Source organism: Phoenix dactylifera, chromosome 3 (assembly GCF_051530095.1).
Source record: "Phoenix dactylifera cultivar Ajwa chromosome 3, Ajwa_hap1_PhDact_Kaust_v1.1, whole genome shotgun sequence".
In the NCBI taxonomy this organism is placed as follows: domain Eukaryota; kingdom Viridiplantae; phylum Streptophyta; class Magnoliopsida; order Arecales; family Arecaceae; genus Phoenix; species Phoenix dactylifera.
The window spans coordinates 56,139,275-56,155,923 of NC_143192.1; the positions used below are offsets into that span (position 1 = coordinate 56,139,275).

Genomic DNA, 16,649 nt, shown 5'->3' on the forward strand with positions numbered 1-16,649 from the left:
ATCAAATATGGGCCCCCTACTATGATGTTTACAGGCACAAACAGATGGCGTTTATAGGAACACCGAACACGTATCGGGGATTCGGTTTTACCGGTGCCTAATTATTTACCTGTTATCATATAATGATAGCTATTATATATATCAAGGATAATGGTACGTATTTGCTGGTGTCATCAGATTAAAATAATATTTTATCAATTTACTTCATGGTTCCCGACAATTCAAGTTTTCATGTATATCTGGCACGGCCAAATTTCTCAAGCACAAGTTTAAGAAGTTTCTCCATCTATTTATGTATATTGTGAAGCTTGGATTCCTTGCTCTGTGGCATTGGCAATGACCTGAACCATGAACAAGATAATTTAGGCTCCCGGTTGTGCCGTACAAAGCGGACTTCAACATGATTAAAAGCAAGTCGAGCAAATGGTGGAACGACGGATGGATGATGCATCCCACTTGCGTAGCAAACAAGACACGGGGAAAGCGCCTACGGGAAATCTGTGTGATTGCTCGCTCGCTAAAACCGGTAGTGGATCGTACGCAAGTTCAGCTTGCCAACCCGTCTGGAGCCGGTGGAAATGGGCACGGGCACTTTTTTGAACCCAGGCGATGATCTTAACCACTCAATAACCGCAGGAACTAGTGAGTTATTAAGAATTCTAGAGGATACATACGGACAGGAGGGAGGTGAGAACTTGTTTACGACTTACGAGTGAAAGAGATGGCTTACGACTGCAAGCACCGAGCACTCCATTATTACGCTTTGAATGGGAAGATATTAAGCATCAATAAATTCTTTTGTATCCAAGCTCACTAGAATATATTATCACGTCCCTTCAGGAAACACCGAAGCCAAAGGTGGCAGAGCCACAAACTTCAATCAAAAGCGCAAAGGATAATCCCTTCTAAAGTCTGCTTTAATAATTAATAATGCCTCCACCGTAAGAGTGGGCATGTGGTTTAGTGCAGTCCATCCATAGTGGTAACTGGTGAGACGCGGACCTCCCACTAAGAAAAAGTGGAGGGTGCAGTAAGCTATAAGAAACTCATCTCCCCGAAGCCTAACAATCACAAGGCATAGGCAAAGTCCAGATAAACATCATGTCATGTTTCCAAATATACTACTACTATAATTGCTAGCTCTGCATTACCGATGGTTCTGGAGATCCCTCAAGTCATGGACAGCAAGAATCCTGGAATACTTTGACAAGGCTATGGACTTCAAGACACTACTCTTTGGCCCATGCAATACAAACCACATAAAAAGTGAATATGAATTATAGATATGAAACCTTTTAATAAATATAAAATGTCAGTATAACTTGATAGAGAGTGTCGGTCAGTTGCAAAGATTTTCAAGTTACACAGACATGGAGCAGCAGTGCCGGAATAATCATACTATATGAGTCATCAACAGAAGACTTTGAGAAGAAAAAATCAAGTCATATCCTTCATAATTGTTAGCTGCAATCAATTACTGACTGCATTTTTAGGAGGCAAAGTTAACCAAGGCTCCAGAAATCTTTTTTAACACAAGAACTAAATATACTCTTGGATGTTGATCAAGGCTAGAGTGCATAACATCATAGACATCCAACAATTGTTACAATTGTTTGTTACCACTACAACTGCAACTGATTCCAGCTGCGATTTCCTCACATTAATTTATAAGCTTAGATGCAGATCAGTCTCTGAAGATATTAGCTTATTGTTCATAAATTATTTTTTGAAAGAAAAAAATCACCTCTCGAAAAGCATCACCATCTCACAGTGTGGAGTGTGTGGAAATAAATCAACTGCCATTGCCCTGACTGGTCGGAATGGCTCGGAGTTGGGCATGGATTTTACCCGATTCCTTGCCAGACCAGCACTACTCATTTTTCTCCAACCTCTATTGCCTTTTCCTTTCTCCGGCTTATCAGTAGTTGGGGTGCAAAGCTCAATTGCATTAGCCACTAGGCTTTCCGGATTGCAAGAAATGTAGCTGATAGAAGACAAGAAAGAATTGTATAAATTTAAGAGAGAGAGAGAGAGAGAGAGAGAGAGTTGAGGGTACAGGAGAATCATGTGTCGGGAAACAGCCTCTAGAGAAGCATAGAAATATTACAGGTTGAGAAGGATGAAAGACTTACACGAGACGTCGTATACGTGGATGAGTTCTTAAAGATTTAATCACCTGCAAGTCATATGAAGCATCAGATCAGTCACCTACAATTATGATAATCTGAGCACAACAAATAATGATACGCCTATCAAACCGAACGGTACAGAGTATATTGTACCATACTAGTTCGATACCGGTATATTATACCATACTAGTTCGATACCGGTACACGATACGGAGAGTGTACCGATACTCGGTATACCGAACTGGCCCCTATACCGGGCATACCGACACAATGACAAGATGGCACCAGTACGAGGCCCAGTACTAAGATGGCATACCATTCGACAAACATTTTGATAGTTAAAAGAAAATGAAGACCAGAGGCAAAAAATCATGTAGGTACATGAACATGGTTCACAGGTTCAGGGAAAAGACTCAAAATGCCTGCAATTTTTCACAATTCAGTTGATTCTCACAAAAATGACACTTGCTCTCATCGATTTGTTGGGAGAAAGAATTGCGAGATATGAAAGAATTCACAGTGAAAACAGAACTTCAGAATTAGACTAAGTTATGCACATTAAATATCATGCCTTTGATCAAACAGTTGACTGGATAGTGTAAGTACAAAAGGACTGAACTAGTGGCTTTGAGAAATATTCTAATTACATAAAGAGAGGGATGCTTGAAAGTCTCTAACAAAGCTGTTTCAAATTTAATCACTACCTTCCAAACAAAGAAAGAGGGCTCCAATATAAAAGTGCATAGAGGAGTGTTGCTTACAATTGGATGAAGGCCAACCCGTGGTGGATCAACGATAGCTACTACATTCTTAAATTGAAACATAGAAGACTCAGCTGCCCCTTTCTTTGGTTCAGAAATGCAGTTATTCTGAATCATTTCAATGCACTCTGGCTTTTCATGAGTTGTCTCTTCGCATACCGCCGTGCAATTCTTCAGAATTCCCAAAGAGCCCTTGGCATCATTATTTGAGCCCTCATTTGCCAGTGACTCATGACCATTGTCTTTGCCATGATCTATGCAACCTTCTTCATGGTTGGTATTTCCATCAAAATTCTGCTCAGGAGCCACCAAGGTTTCCAACTTTCCATCAGTTCTCTCTTCTGGCAATACCGAGATCTCCTTAGCACTTGCATTAGCTAGAAGATCATCAGCAGATGTACTTGTGTCAGACTGGAAAGTTAATCCATCACCGTTGTCATTTGTTATATTATCATCTTGATCTGTGCCATTGCTTTCCAAGAATCCAGAGACTATACCATGATGCTGAGGCACATCAAGATACTGCTTAAGTAGAGTCCCCATCACATCCTCTGCCTGTCACTTCCCAAATGGGAAGGTACAAAGAATTACAAAGAGCATTGCTGATTTGAAAATATCTAAAATGCAATCACGAACCAAAAAATAGTTATACTTTATAACATAATAAAATTTAGATTGTCATGAACAGCAAGAAGTCCTTTAGGCATAACAAGTCATCAGAGAACCTCCTCCCTATTTTCTAAAAGCATTTATCTTTTAATGTCATATGATTAACATATTCAAAAAAAAAAGGTAAAAGAAATTACTTCTGATGTCATTACATTATGGTGAACATAATCAAGGAGATCCTAGACCAAAGTCACAAGTGTTAAAAACTTTTAAAAAATCAGCAGAATAGAAGCACCATCTTGTAAAGGATTAGAATGAAAAAAGAAGAAGAAGAGCTATTTGGTGAAACCTGAAAAGTTCAGTGTCAGACCTTACAAGTGAGTGAAAGTAAATGAAAAAGATAAAGATTTTAAAAATGTTAAAACTAAAAGCAAATGAAGGTATCAAGTGATCGCTCACTTTTTGGAGTAGTAAACACAATTGAGGGTCATCTATCCAAGATAATTTCGTGCGGTTAACAGCTACTAAACACTGATCTGGTAAAAAGTACAGATCCACAAGTCCTCATTTTGGTTTTTACTTGTGGATGCTCCTAAAGGGTATTTCAATCTCTTTGCCAGATTAGTTCTGCAGTAGCGCAATGTTCCATGCAAAGTTATGGACCATATAAAAAAGAAAGCATCAAGTTATGTACACGTGGGATATCTCAGATTCACTCAGCTTCATTTTGGCACATAACTTGGATCGCTTACATAATCTGATAAAAGAGAACATATATAATGTAGAATTGCTGAGTGACTATTGGTTTCTAATTAGTGTTACCTAGTTGGCACGGGTGCCAAGTGTCCAAGTGTACATATATACAAGCATACATGTAAGTAATGGTATGTGGGAGTCCAATATCCCACAGAACAAAGAAGAGTTAGAAGCAGGAAGGGACACGGATTTGGACTTGAATATGGACAAGGTGGTCGTGGATGCAAGCATGATTTAAGGAAACCCACAATCCCATGGGTTCTTCACAAGAATCTAGTCCAAGTGCAACAAGGACTCCAAAAACAGATGGGAGACCAAGAAGGAAAGAGTGCTAGCTCACTACAATGACTAGAACTATTTATTTTTATTTCTTAACTTTTTTGCGCATAATTCCCAATAGAACTAGTCTATAGTTATATTGTTTTAGTTATCTTATTCTAAACAGTTTATGATTATTGTCTTTAAGTTTTGGATATAAATACTTGTGTTGGAGAGGGGAACAGAGAGTTACATATTTTAATACTCTGAAGTGAGATTTTGTATAAATGGATATTGGCCTATTCTTTGGCTTTGGCCTATTCTTCCATAGTTGCTTGTAATTAGTTGGAGAGGGGAACAGAGAGTTACATATTTTATTACTCTGAAGTGAGATTTTGTATAAATTGGCTTTGGCCTATTCTTCGGCTTTGGCCTATTCTTCCATAGTTGCTTGTAATTGCTTCTTTGTTCAATATCGTGCCATGAGTGACACTGAGTGTTGGGTTTCCATTGTTTGTTGTTAGAGCGGGTTTCCTTCCTTGGCATTTTTGTGAAGCTGCAAAGATTCCATGTTGGGCGCTCGAAAGCATGGACTAATGGCAGTGACGAGCCAGTTCCTCATGAATGAGACCTTAAGGACATTAAGATCAACAAACTAAGAATGTAAATCCACCAGCTCACGAAGTGTCATGAGCACTTTGATACTCAGGACTGGGATGAGGACATTTGTGATTCGAAGGAAGAAGACATCAACCCTAGAGCTTCATGGAGAGAGGGGGAAAGGCGCACCATCAACGGGCTGATCGTGTAGAGTATCGCCATAGGAATGTTGACCTAAAGGAAGATATTCCGAACCTTGAAAGACACATTAGGCTCAACAAGTTTATTGTTTGGATGATTAATATGGTGGAGCATGGATTTGCTTACAAATACATGTGAGATGATCGGAAAAAAAAAAGTGCTTTCTATCAAGCTAAAGGTCCAGGCTTTTGTTTGGTGGAAACAATTAAAGATGCAGTGTCCGAGACAAGCCAAAATTACATCTTGGAAGAAGATTTAGGAGCTGCAAAATATTTAGATAGCGTAATATCTAATGCTCTCCTCTTACTAATTGTCTTTAAGTCATCAGCATGTGTCTACTTACCAAAAATTATTTACAATGTGAAATGGATTATAATTCAAAAAATATTCCTTACTATAGATTAGTAAATTATTAATTCAGGTTGTTTATAGGTTATTCATGATGTTACAACTTCGCCAGGCCTGCTTCATCTAACTGAGATGCTGGGGGGGGGGGGGGGGGGGGGGGGGGAGGGGGGAGGGTACTTGGCAGCAACATAACATATTTAACGAAATAAAGACATAAATGGTCTAAAAACTACAATTTGATGTCATGTTCTCTTAATTTCTTCTACTGGATTTATGCTAGCTTATCTCCTTAAGGGACTTGTCTTTCCCTACTCAAATTTTAGACTTCCAATAGGTAGTAGATGCAAGATTTATGCCATGTGAAAGGCTTAATGTTTATATGTGCGTGTAGGGATATTAGATCCCACAATGATATCAAAGCAATATGGAGATTAAACCTTCCAGAACATATTAGGAATAACAAACTCATGAAGCTTATATTAGTTTTTTTTTTAACAGTTAATTTTTTTTACAGATAAGACAATATCAATTATATCAACTTACCTGAAAAACTTGGAATATAAAAAGATCAGGATGCAAGCAGATTAATATATATACATAGCAGAATAAATATTTAAGGCAAGACAAGCAAACTTTTTTAGTTACATAGATCATGGTATTTTAATATCCAGAACGAGTTCTTAGTGATATTAATACTGCATAGGTCTCAGACTGTCTCTATTGACTTTTTCTTTTCGTATTTCATATTCATTTCCCCCTCATCAGTGAAATAGTGCTACGATAACAAGACAATGCTAATATAACCTTGCCAGCACAGAAATATTTGACACTCTGTAAAGATTGTACAAATCCCAAAACTAGTTTAATCCATGTACATGGAACACGGAAATCAGAATTGACAGCACTGTCAATACATTTTTCAAATGCTTTGGCACATCCAATGCAATAACGTCGATAATATGTACAAATAGTGACCACTCGATTTTCAGAGCCATCAACAACAAATAGTGGAAGTATAGAAAGGTAAATTTATCCAAGTAAAACTCACCTTTCCACAGACAAACCTGCAATTTTTTATGCCATTAATCATTGCATTTCTCTGAGCATCTGAAACTGCAGACTCATTCATTTCAATGCCAACAACCTGGAGAATTTAAAAGTCAAAATAAGAAACAAAAAAAGTCAAGATAAAGTAAATGGTGAGAACAAATAAAACAATATCTTGCAACTTTTTTTATGTCCGCCTCTCGAGAGCAGACACAATATTGAATTATTTGGTGATAAACTGAAAATAAATAATTTATACAAAGTAAATCGATGATAGGTAACAGCTTCCATCCCATATATGTGAAAAATTAGTGCCAGCTTATATAGCCAAGGCTAGTTCAATGTGCTTAGATATAATACCAAGCAAGTAAAAGGTGTTAAACATGTGGTACCAGCAAAAACCACAGGTCCGAAACATGGAAAAAGCCTCTCCACATACAGGGATAAGGTTGAGTGCAAGGTCTGAAACATCAAAAGAGCCTCTCCACATGCAGGGATAAGGTTGAATGCATCTAACCCTTCCTAGACCCTATAATGCCTCGAGCATTGGGCCACCCTTTTCTACCGGCAAAGATAGAAATACTCCCGTGTTTTTAAATTAAAATACAAGAAACAATATAAACATTTCTATATTGTAAGCAGTCAACCACTACTTAGAACATTCTCGAGAAGCTTAAATTAGGAAGAACATAAGTCCATTAGAGGAAATCTAGGAATCACAATGTTCAGAAGCTGCACAAGTAAATTAAAGTTGAACAGATCAAGTGATAAAAGAATATCAGGGATAGTTTTATAATGCAGTAGACAATGATCGAAGAACATACCAGCAAAAAGAAAGGCTTGGATTTGTTATAATCTATGAAAGAGAGTTTATATCCTCTGACGGCATTAATGTGATAGAATTTGGTAACCATGTTTTAACAGAATCAATAGCTCACGTTAGAAACAAATGGCAAAGAAGGAACCACAAAGCCATTCCAAAATAGTGCAGTGAATCATACTGGTTATGGTTATGTTTTGTGGTAGCTTTAAACAGATTAAGAATTCAGAAACTTTCGATTCGGGAATTGGACAAGAAATTTAAATTTTTGGAAATTACCATGCCAACATGATGTGCTAAAGTGAGGCCAATTGTTCCTGTCCCACAACAAATGTCAAAAAGTAATGTATCTGAATTTAGATCTGCCCAATCACCAGCAAGGGAGTACAACCTCTCTGCAGCAAGAGTGTTAACCTGTAATCTCATGAACCATAAATGAAGTAACCATTTTAAACAAGAAGGGTGAAAAGGTAAACAACAATTGAGATTCTGACCTGGAAAAATGCTGTTGGTGATATGGAGAAGCGAAGATTGCTTATATAGTCATGAATTCTTGCTTCACTGACATATGGCTTTTCCGAACAGGATTGCTTTTCCACATTTGATAATAGAAGCGGGAGCAATGGACAATCAGCTGGTGCAGCATTTGATATTCCTTTGTGATCCTGCTAAAACTCATTTCTTTTAATAAGTGAGAACATACAAAACACAACAAAGAAACAGGGCATATGTTGTGCTGGCAGGACCAGGCCGCAGATGATCCAGAACTTCACCTGCATTGCTGAAGCCTTGGTCCAAGCTCAGCCTGCCTGTCTTTGGCCAACATATTACAGCCAAAGCACAAGACAACAATGTGTGAGTCGAGCTCAAACTGGCCAAACTAATAGACCGAGTGGGCCAAGCTTCAGCAAAAAACCAACCCAAAACAGTTCAAATTTAGCATGGCCAATTTGAATATTTAAATTATTTTTGCAAAATATGATATAAGAGCAAAGAAATACTGTCACATAACTACTCTTTTATTCTCCAGAATACAAATTCCGACCCATCCAATTCTTCTTTTACTATGACCTCTCTTTGCCATGCAAATACAAGATATTTGCACATGAGAACACATGCCATGTCATATTTAGGCTAAGCCAGGTTACCAAGTTCCCAAACTAAAGTCAAACGAGAAATTGTTGAGCCCATGTCAGCCCAAACCAATGCATATTGCTGATAGTAGTTTACATAAGCCCATTCGTTACTCAACAAATGATGTCTAAAGAACAAAAAGGATGACAAAGAAAGAATATCTTTGTTTTCTCTGGGACTCCATACTCAAGGTTGCAATCAATAGCACCAACAAGTAAATTGTCATATTTTCCATAATACAGAAATATTTCCTTTAAAATCTGTTTTGAAGAAGTTAAAAAGTCAGAAGACCTACTCTCAAAGACATTAAAAGAAAAATTGACTGAAGTCACATGACATCAACGTAACATAGATACGTAGCTGCTCATCTACTTCATAATAGAGATGAACGGATTTGAAAGCATGGGATGGACTTTGTAACAAATAGAAAAATTTAGTCATTCACAGCAATATAAATTTTTTAGTAACCAAACCCTGAAATGAATTATTTCACTCTCGTCCAGCATGTTAAACTTATGATCTCACGAGACAAAACGATTGCAGCTAGTCCCATTCCAAGCATTCCAGTACCCAGATAGCGATATACACTGCAGAAGAGACAAATGTTCCCAAAGCTAGAAAACCTACCTGCACTACTATTGTTGTGAGAGGTAGTGGAGGTGAACATGAAGCTGCTCCTTGTGTCAGAACCTGAGTCATCCTGCTGAATTCATTTTTCATCAGTTCTTCATCAACACCTGATAAGCAAACCTGCAGATCAGGTTATCAACTAAACATTAAGTCTGGCTCGATAGAGAGACATGTTAAATCAATGGAAAATCTTTGATTGAGCACGCTGTACGTGCTAAGCATTTGATCAAATATTTTCTTAATTAGCAAGGGATAAAGGGAGAGAATCTAATGTTGCATGGATAAGGATCATGCTTCAAGGCTAAATTGATCAAGTATTAACAGAAGTTAGCATGTGGAATATTTTTATTTGCATGAAAGGGGTGTGTGTGTGTGTGCACAAGTTAACATGCTTTATTATCAAAAATAAAGAAATGTATTCCCCCAGATGTATGAATGAGTTATAAGGGAAGCAAACCTGAACAATAAGCATTACTTCTGTGATTTGGTTATCTAGATTTTCAGTTGCAGCTTGACCTGGACTTCTTCCCTCTCGGACCTAGCATGAAATGTCAAAAGTATAATTCCATCCATATTCTGTTGACAAGAACTAAATGGTCACATTCATTCATCAAAATCTAGAGTGATATAAATATTTAAAGCAATGTAAATATCCTGCAAAATGTTAGCGAGACAAAAATGGTAATTTCCATTAAGTGTCAAAAGTGAATGATGCAAACGGTCTGCGCCTCAAAAATTACAGGATACATAGCAAAATTACTAAGAGTAGTACCGTGAATTGACGCCAAAACCCAGTGTTATTAATTCGGTTCCACACAGGTAATACTGAAGATTGGAGGAAATCTTGAAAGATTGAAGCATATTTACAGGAGATTCTAGAGACATTTGGACAGTTGACAGGTTCCTCGACTGCTGTGATGCCTTCCCTGATATCTCAAGATTTAAAAAAAGCACCTTTAATTAGATGTAAAATTTTTCAGTTCACAAGGACATCAACTGACAAACTGACCTGAAATTTCCAAGCATGAACCCCACAGTTCTTTTGCCCTGTAGCGAACAGCCCACAGAAAACTCACATTTGTTCCGATAACCATTGATTACCGGTGACTCTAATATGCCTTCAAGTTTGCATGGAAGACCACCTACATGTAGAGGGCAGTCATTCTGATGCATTACCAAAAACATGAAAAAATAAAAATAAAAAGAACAATTAAACGATAATCATAATGCAATATGGAACCACAAATTAGGCCCTCATGTGAGATATGCTTCAACATCGCAAGGAAGCTTAATTTCTCTAAAAATGTCAACATACTACCAAACAAGGAGTTACTTTGTCAAAGCTGTCTTGCTCACAATGGTACAGTATTATCGGTACATGAGTCCTAGAAGTTGATTCAATTAAGCATCTATCCTCTTACAAAACAGGTGGCAGCTGACCACTAAGCTGGTCCAGCTTACTTGAACCAGCTCATCAGGGGGCAAAACTTGGACTGAGCTTGTGAACCCACTAATGCCAACTCCACAAACCCCCATAAAGATACAATATAAGATTGTAATCCAGACATTTAATTACTACTTTTGACCAGTTTCAGGCTGAAATCAAGCTTTGGCCTGCCAAATTAGAACACTGCCAGGTCAAAAATTGGATAAAGCAGACCCTGATGAATTCTAGGAGGAGCTCTTGCTAAAGCAGCCTGGAAGGCCCATGGGTGAATTTGGATGAGCCCAGCCCCCCAAATCTGCACCCTAGAAACCAATCAGATCCTTGCTACCCATGTTATCCTTCGGGCCTTGTCATTAACTGGAAAAGAAAGGGTGGATTGAAACAAAAGGTCCCAGTGTCCTGTGAGGTCCCACAAGTATTCAATATTATGATCTGAATAATAGGAAAGTGAAGGAACAGAAGAAAGGTTGAGGATATAAAGGAAAAGAATCCATCAATTGTAAGATATTATGATGGGAACAGGACTCCTTTTAAGTACCATATTCATAGATAGACTTATCAAGAAAAGCTGAACCGAGCCGAACGGGCCAGTTCAGCCCGAATCAAGCCGACCTGGTCTCCGACCGGATCGGTTCTGTAGTAGAAAATGGTTCCAACCCCTAGGGGGCTGAAACCTAATTGACTCTGGCCGGAACCGGCCAGAATCGGCCGAAACCGGCTGAAATCGAACAGAACCAGACGGTTCTGTCCGGTTCGACTCAGTTCGAACTGGTACCGACCCGTACCGATACAGATCTTGGTACTGGTTCGGCCAACCTTGATGCTTATATCAAAGTATGTCATTTTATATTGAAAGATGCCAGAAAACCTAAGCTTTAGCAAAGTAATTCTTGAACACAAATTATGCCCAAGGTTATAGTGAGCAAAAAATATTACCTATTTCCCTCGAAGTATTAATCCACTCTGGAAGTGGAACAACATCTGGACAAGCCTTGCGTGCATTCCGAGTCTACAATGAGAAGGGCTAGCACTCAATAAGACATAAAATGCAACATTATATTTTCAAAGAGAAATTAGACAAAATTGCCAACCACAACTAGTTTTGGATTAAGGCTTAGTTGAGTTGATATTAGACAAAAATGATGGTTAATCTCTAAGCAAATAAGCTAAGATGTAATACAGTATATTATCAAAAGAACACATGGACATTACAAGTCGTTTTAATATTTGCAGGAGTGAGCTCTTCTTGTGTTCCAACTGATCGTTGTAGGGCATATTAGCAAGTGGAGTGACCACATCACGAGCATGTTTTGTCTTTGAAACCAAACCCTCCACTACAGAAGTGTCCTTTTCAACAGCATAACCGTCCTCAATCAACGTCGATGATGTTGAAAAAAGAGTGGGATCATCACTGCCTGGGTGACTTTCAGTATTTTGCCCTTTACTTTGATCAGAAGAAATATCAACTGAAGGCTTCTTCTCATGACATCTACGAACAGCATCTGCAACCTTTATTTGCTTCCCACCAGCAGAATTTTCATTTAAAACCTATCAGTTTGAGAACTGTTAGTAGAAACATTGAAGGCTGCAGTAAGTAAATGAACTGCTAAAAGCATCCCTTCATATCAGGATTACCTCGATGGCACTTTTAACCTGTTCAATATTCTCAAAACCCACAAAACCTACAGACATACCCTTCTTCTTTTTTGCCGTTTTATAGAGGATATCCTGAAAATGAAACAAATTTATAAGTTCGCAAAACTGAGAAAATATTCTACCTCGATGTTATTATGGAGAGGAGAGGGGGGGGGGGCAGGGGAAGCTTCATACATAATGCAGTGAAAGTGAAGCAGAAGCAGAAAATTCCAATGAAGAGACTTAAGACCAACGAGCATTTAAAAAATAGAGTATCCAACAATCTTGACGAGTTTAAAGACTTGAACCAAAATTGTACTGATGAGAGGCTATGCAGGATACCAAAGAGTTGGCATCCGGAACTTCAGCACAACATAATGTCAAGCTTGAATTCCTTTCCGTACATAACTAACATATGCATGCATACTAACAAGAATCACAGTCAAAAAAGGAAAAATCATCAATTAGACAAAACTAACAAGTGTGCATCAACAAGGTTTACAAGCATTGGGAAGGGGTAAACAAATTTTAGTGACAACCAAAAAAAAGAGTCAGTACATCTATTTGCAATAGATGATAAGAAAGAAAAAAGAGAGAGAAAGATCAACAATCAATTATTTCAAATTGAGCTGAAAACTCAAAAACTGTGCCTGCAGCAACATGATTACCTTATCACTTATGTCAGAAAGCATCAATCTCTTAAAGTAACTAAGCTTGCCAGCATAGTTACCTTACATATTACTTTTAACTTGTAACTTACATGCTTAGTCATTTACAGTTTTACACATTCACCATTCTACATCATAATGGTAGAATTTCTTTCTATGATGACAAGATAATAAAACTGTTTAGCAAAGTCTACTACGTCCTTGTAATTCACAAGAAGGCATCTAATCCAATTGCATGAGCGGAGTTTATCAGTTATGGAGATGATTACATCGGAACCTATACACTGAAGGTTGCCACCAAAACCATCTAGAACAGCTATGTGGCAAAACTTGAGATACGGCGCGATTTCCTAAAATGTCGATCTTTCATTTCCAAATGCATCATCTCTGCCAGATAAAAAGCCATAGTAAACCTAAAACTATCCAGCTCCTCTCCAACATTAAAATACATATACTAAATCATGTATCCATTTTACTCTTCTGAGTGTATGATCCCCCTTGGAGGCCATTGCTTTGGTGCAAATGTAAAGGCTTGGGTTGACAAGTACAATGTTGCGGGTTCAAGTCCTAGGGCAGGTATTTTGTGCAAAAAAAGGTCAAACATTAGGTCTCTCCCCGGTCCAACCCTCCCTCCAGGATCCTGGATAGCTAAGACCATGATTGGACAATGACCTTTTCTAAGTGTGTGATCCATCCCCTCAATTTTCAAAACTACAAGATTCTCTATGGAAGAAAAAGCCATTAAAATATACCTTGTATCCTAAGCTACAAGGTCGGCAGCCTAGTTTCCGAAATCCTGGTACCCTAGAAACAAGTTCTTCAAAGGCCATTAAATTAGACCTTTGGTTCTTAACTCACTCTAATATCTGTATCAAGTTCTTCTCTAAAAAACCACCTAACTTCTCAAATATAAAAGTTATACCAAAAATCATATTAGAAACAAAAAATCTTTGAGACTCTTACTATCCCTGTTCAACTTGGATCACATCATGACTCCTCCATTCTACACTTAAAAAACCAAGTAGAACTCATTTTCTCATTTGACAAGTTGCTCATTTTTCAAAGCCAAACCCTGAGAGTTGAGAAAATAGAGGGGAAGGAACCCCACGCCTACACAAGTTGGTCTAGCCAAATTGGTACTTCTGGGAATCTCAGCAAATTCTTGTATGTGGCTCGAAGTGTCTCCGAGCTAACAATTGCTGAAATGAGAGTGCTCACAACAAGATTTCAGTTTCCAGCCCAGTATTCCAGGCAATAGTTTTTATTAGACGCACCAACATCAGACGAATCACCAAAGCTGATAGCTTTTATGCTTTCAGCCTAGTTACTCTAGCACTTGCACTCGTCGTTTAGCCTTCTTCACCATGCATTAGCATCGAACAGCACTTCTTGTCCTTTACCCTTAATAACCTCCTCCAAATAAAAATCTTGAACGACATATGGGTAAAGGACCCACATAGAAATCCATTCTATCTTCCACTCAAGTCCTAGAACTCCAGAAGAGTCATCTCATAGATTTCTTCCACTACTTTTACTTGAAAAGCTTTTGCAGGCTACAACTCGTTTTATAGGACATGGCAACCAACATGCCTAGAAAGGATTTCAAGAACGCGAATGGGAGAAATTTTCTAAAAGATTGCAATCTTAATCGTCAAGAACCGTCAAGGAAGGAACACTTGCCTGAGCGTCGAGGAAGCTCTTCAAACTGTCGGACGTCCACTTCCTGGGGAGGCCGATGAGGCACTTATCGAGCGAGGTAGCGTCGACGGACACCGGCGGCGAGTCCTCCTCCTCGGCCGCCGAAGTTTCGGACTTGAGGAGCTTCTTTGCCCGTTGGGAGGTGGGGTCCCACGTGTTGTCGGGGCGGGGACGGAGCTCCGCCTCTCCGTGGGCGTAGCGGCATGCGTCTCCGTGGCTGCATCTCCCGCCGGCCGGTTGCTGCCGGTAGTACGAACACAGGCTCGTCTTCCACAGCGCCTTTCGTCTCTCTCCTTTCTCCTCCTCCTCCTCCCTCTTGCGCTTCTCGGCGGCGCCGTCTCCGGCCTCCTCCTCCACGGATCGGGGATCCGACGGCTGGAATTCTTCGTTGCTGGTAGGGCTGGCGTCCGCATTCATCTCCCTCTCCATGGCTGCTGCCGTCGACCCAAGGCTCTCTCGGCAAACCGACTCGGGAAACGAAACCTAAAACCCTTGTTGCACTCCGAGTCGAACAAGGATCGGTTCGCAAGAGCCGAGCTATAAACGCATCGAGCCCAATTTGGGAATCGGCCCGAAGCTGCCAAGTGGTTCAAGCCAATCCATCTCGTTGATTAATTTACGACTGCACCCTTGCCATTATAATATGGGCCAGGCTTGAACTTGCGGCTCCAACGACAACTTGGCCTATTCTGAGAAGCGATCGGTGAAACATCATGCATTACTCTATCATAGAGGGGTAAAATGGCAGGTCAACTAGAAGTTGGGTTTATGTCGCGAACCATGCTACAGCTATATCAGAAGAAAAGAAAAAAAACAAGGTACATATAATCAGAACTTCTAGAGTTCTGAAGCGTTTTGTAGAGTAAAAACCCAAATGCATGGACATGCTTGATCCTTTTAGAAAATCACTCAACAAGGGATAGAATCAGAACTTCTGTTATCCCTTCTGTTTTGTGTCTACAGAATCTATCGATCATATGTTCTTTAAGTGCCCCTTTCTACTGAGCAGCATTTGGATACCCTTCCATAGGAGTTCAAATCCTCTCCAATCCAAGAGCAGACCGGGGAGGACCAGTCCGGCCCATGACAAATCGTGGCCTTTGCCCCGACACGGTAGACCGGCCCACTATGGTCCAATCTATCCAGTTTCTCGTGCCTGGGGCATGCTTATCATGCATGGAGCTGTATTTGACTTTAAGAAGAAAATCTATGCAATAAGCCAATGACATACTATTTTATTTCTTTCAGATAATAATGCAGAAGGCTAACGAAGATCAGCGCATGCCTCGCGATGGATACGATTATTATTGCGGGTAGCATCCGACATCTTTCTAGGTTCAGATCATCATTTGTGATTCTGCTGACTTCATCAGAACACGCAAACATGCCTTCCTTTCGCGTGACCGTAATTAAGTCAGTCCGCTCGACGCGTCTTATTTGAGAACAACCCACACTAGATAGACGCTTCCATGTTTGCCCAACCCCGGTCTTAATTCTTAAAGCCACACATATTTTAAAAATGCACATATATATATATATATGCAGGCATAGATTAGTCGGTCCAACGAACATATCTCGATGGAACTTGAATCAGATTGGCCCTTCTTTGTTTCACTTACCGTTGTTTTAAGCCACACAAGTTTCAAATGATGGACCGATCACCATCCTCATCTCTTAAACTACAAATAAATGTTAGAATATAAGAAGAAGATAACGGAGGCGAGCGCCCGTGCACTTCTCGTTCGCAGGGAAGACGTGTTTTTCCATATAAAATTCATGAAGAGTTAGGTGCTGGGTGGTATCGGTAGGCGGTAGCTCGAAACACACCCCCAATGGGTCTTCTTTTTTTTTTTCCACTGCAGAAGCTGCAATCAAGCAACAAATGCTGACGTGGTGCTCGTCTTTGTG

At 39.4% G+C, this 16,649-nt stretch overlaps 1 protein-coding gene across 1 annotated transcript; it reads right to left on the minus strand.

Annotated features, from left to right (window-relative positions):
- Nucleotides 1-1,422: 1,422 nt before the first annotated feature.
- On the minus strand, nt 1,423-15,262 carry LOC103708402 (zinc finger (CCCH-type) family protein). The gene is made up of 14 exons (XM_008793305.5): nt 14,724-15,262; nt 12,376-12,468; nt 11,953-12,288; nt 11,677-11,749; nt 10,303-10,435; nt 10,066-10,219; nt 9,751-9,831; nt 9,291-9,413; nt 8,024-8,194; nt 7,809-7,943; nt 6,711-6,806; nt 2,891-3,445; nt 2,133-2,176; nt 1,423-1,984 (listed from the first exon to the last, which is right to left on the minus strand). Exons 1-14 carry the CDS (start codon nt 15,168-15,170, stop codon nt 1,741-1,743), a joined length of 2,685 nt encoding a protein of 894 aa, XP_008791527.1. The 5' UTR covers nt 15,171-15,262; the 3' UTR covers nt 1,423-1,740.
- Nucleotides 15,263-16,649: the final 1,387 nt, after the last annotated feature.

What these genes read in the sequence shown, in the direction of transcription:
- LOC103708402 (XM_008793305.5), bottom strand. Translation starts at nt 15,170, where the DNA reads ATGGAGAGGGAGATGAATGCGGACGCCAGCCCTACCAGCAACGAAGAA. An exon ending in AAGTAATGCTTATTGTTCAG is followed by an intron (nt 9,414 to 9,750) that starts GTTTGCTTCCCT and finishes CCTGATCTGCAG; the next exon opens with GTTTGCTTATCAGGTGTTGA. An exon ending in CCACGTATACGACGTCTCGT is followed by an intron (nt 1,985 to 2,132) that starts GTAAGTCTTTCA and finishes GTCTTCTATCAG; the next exon opens with CTACATTTCTTGCAATCCGG.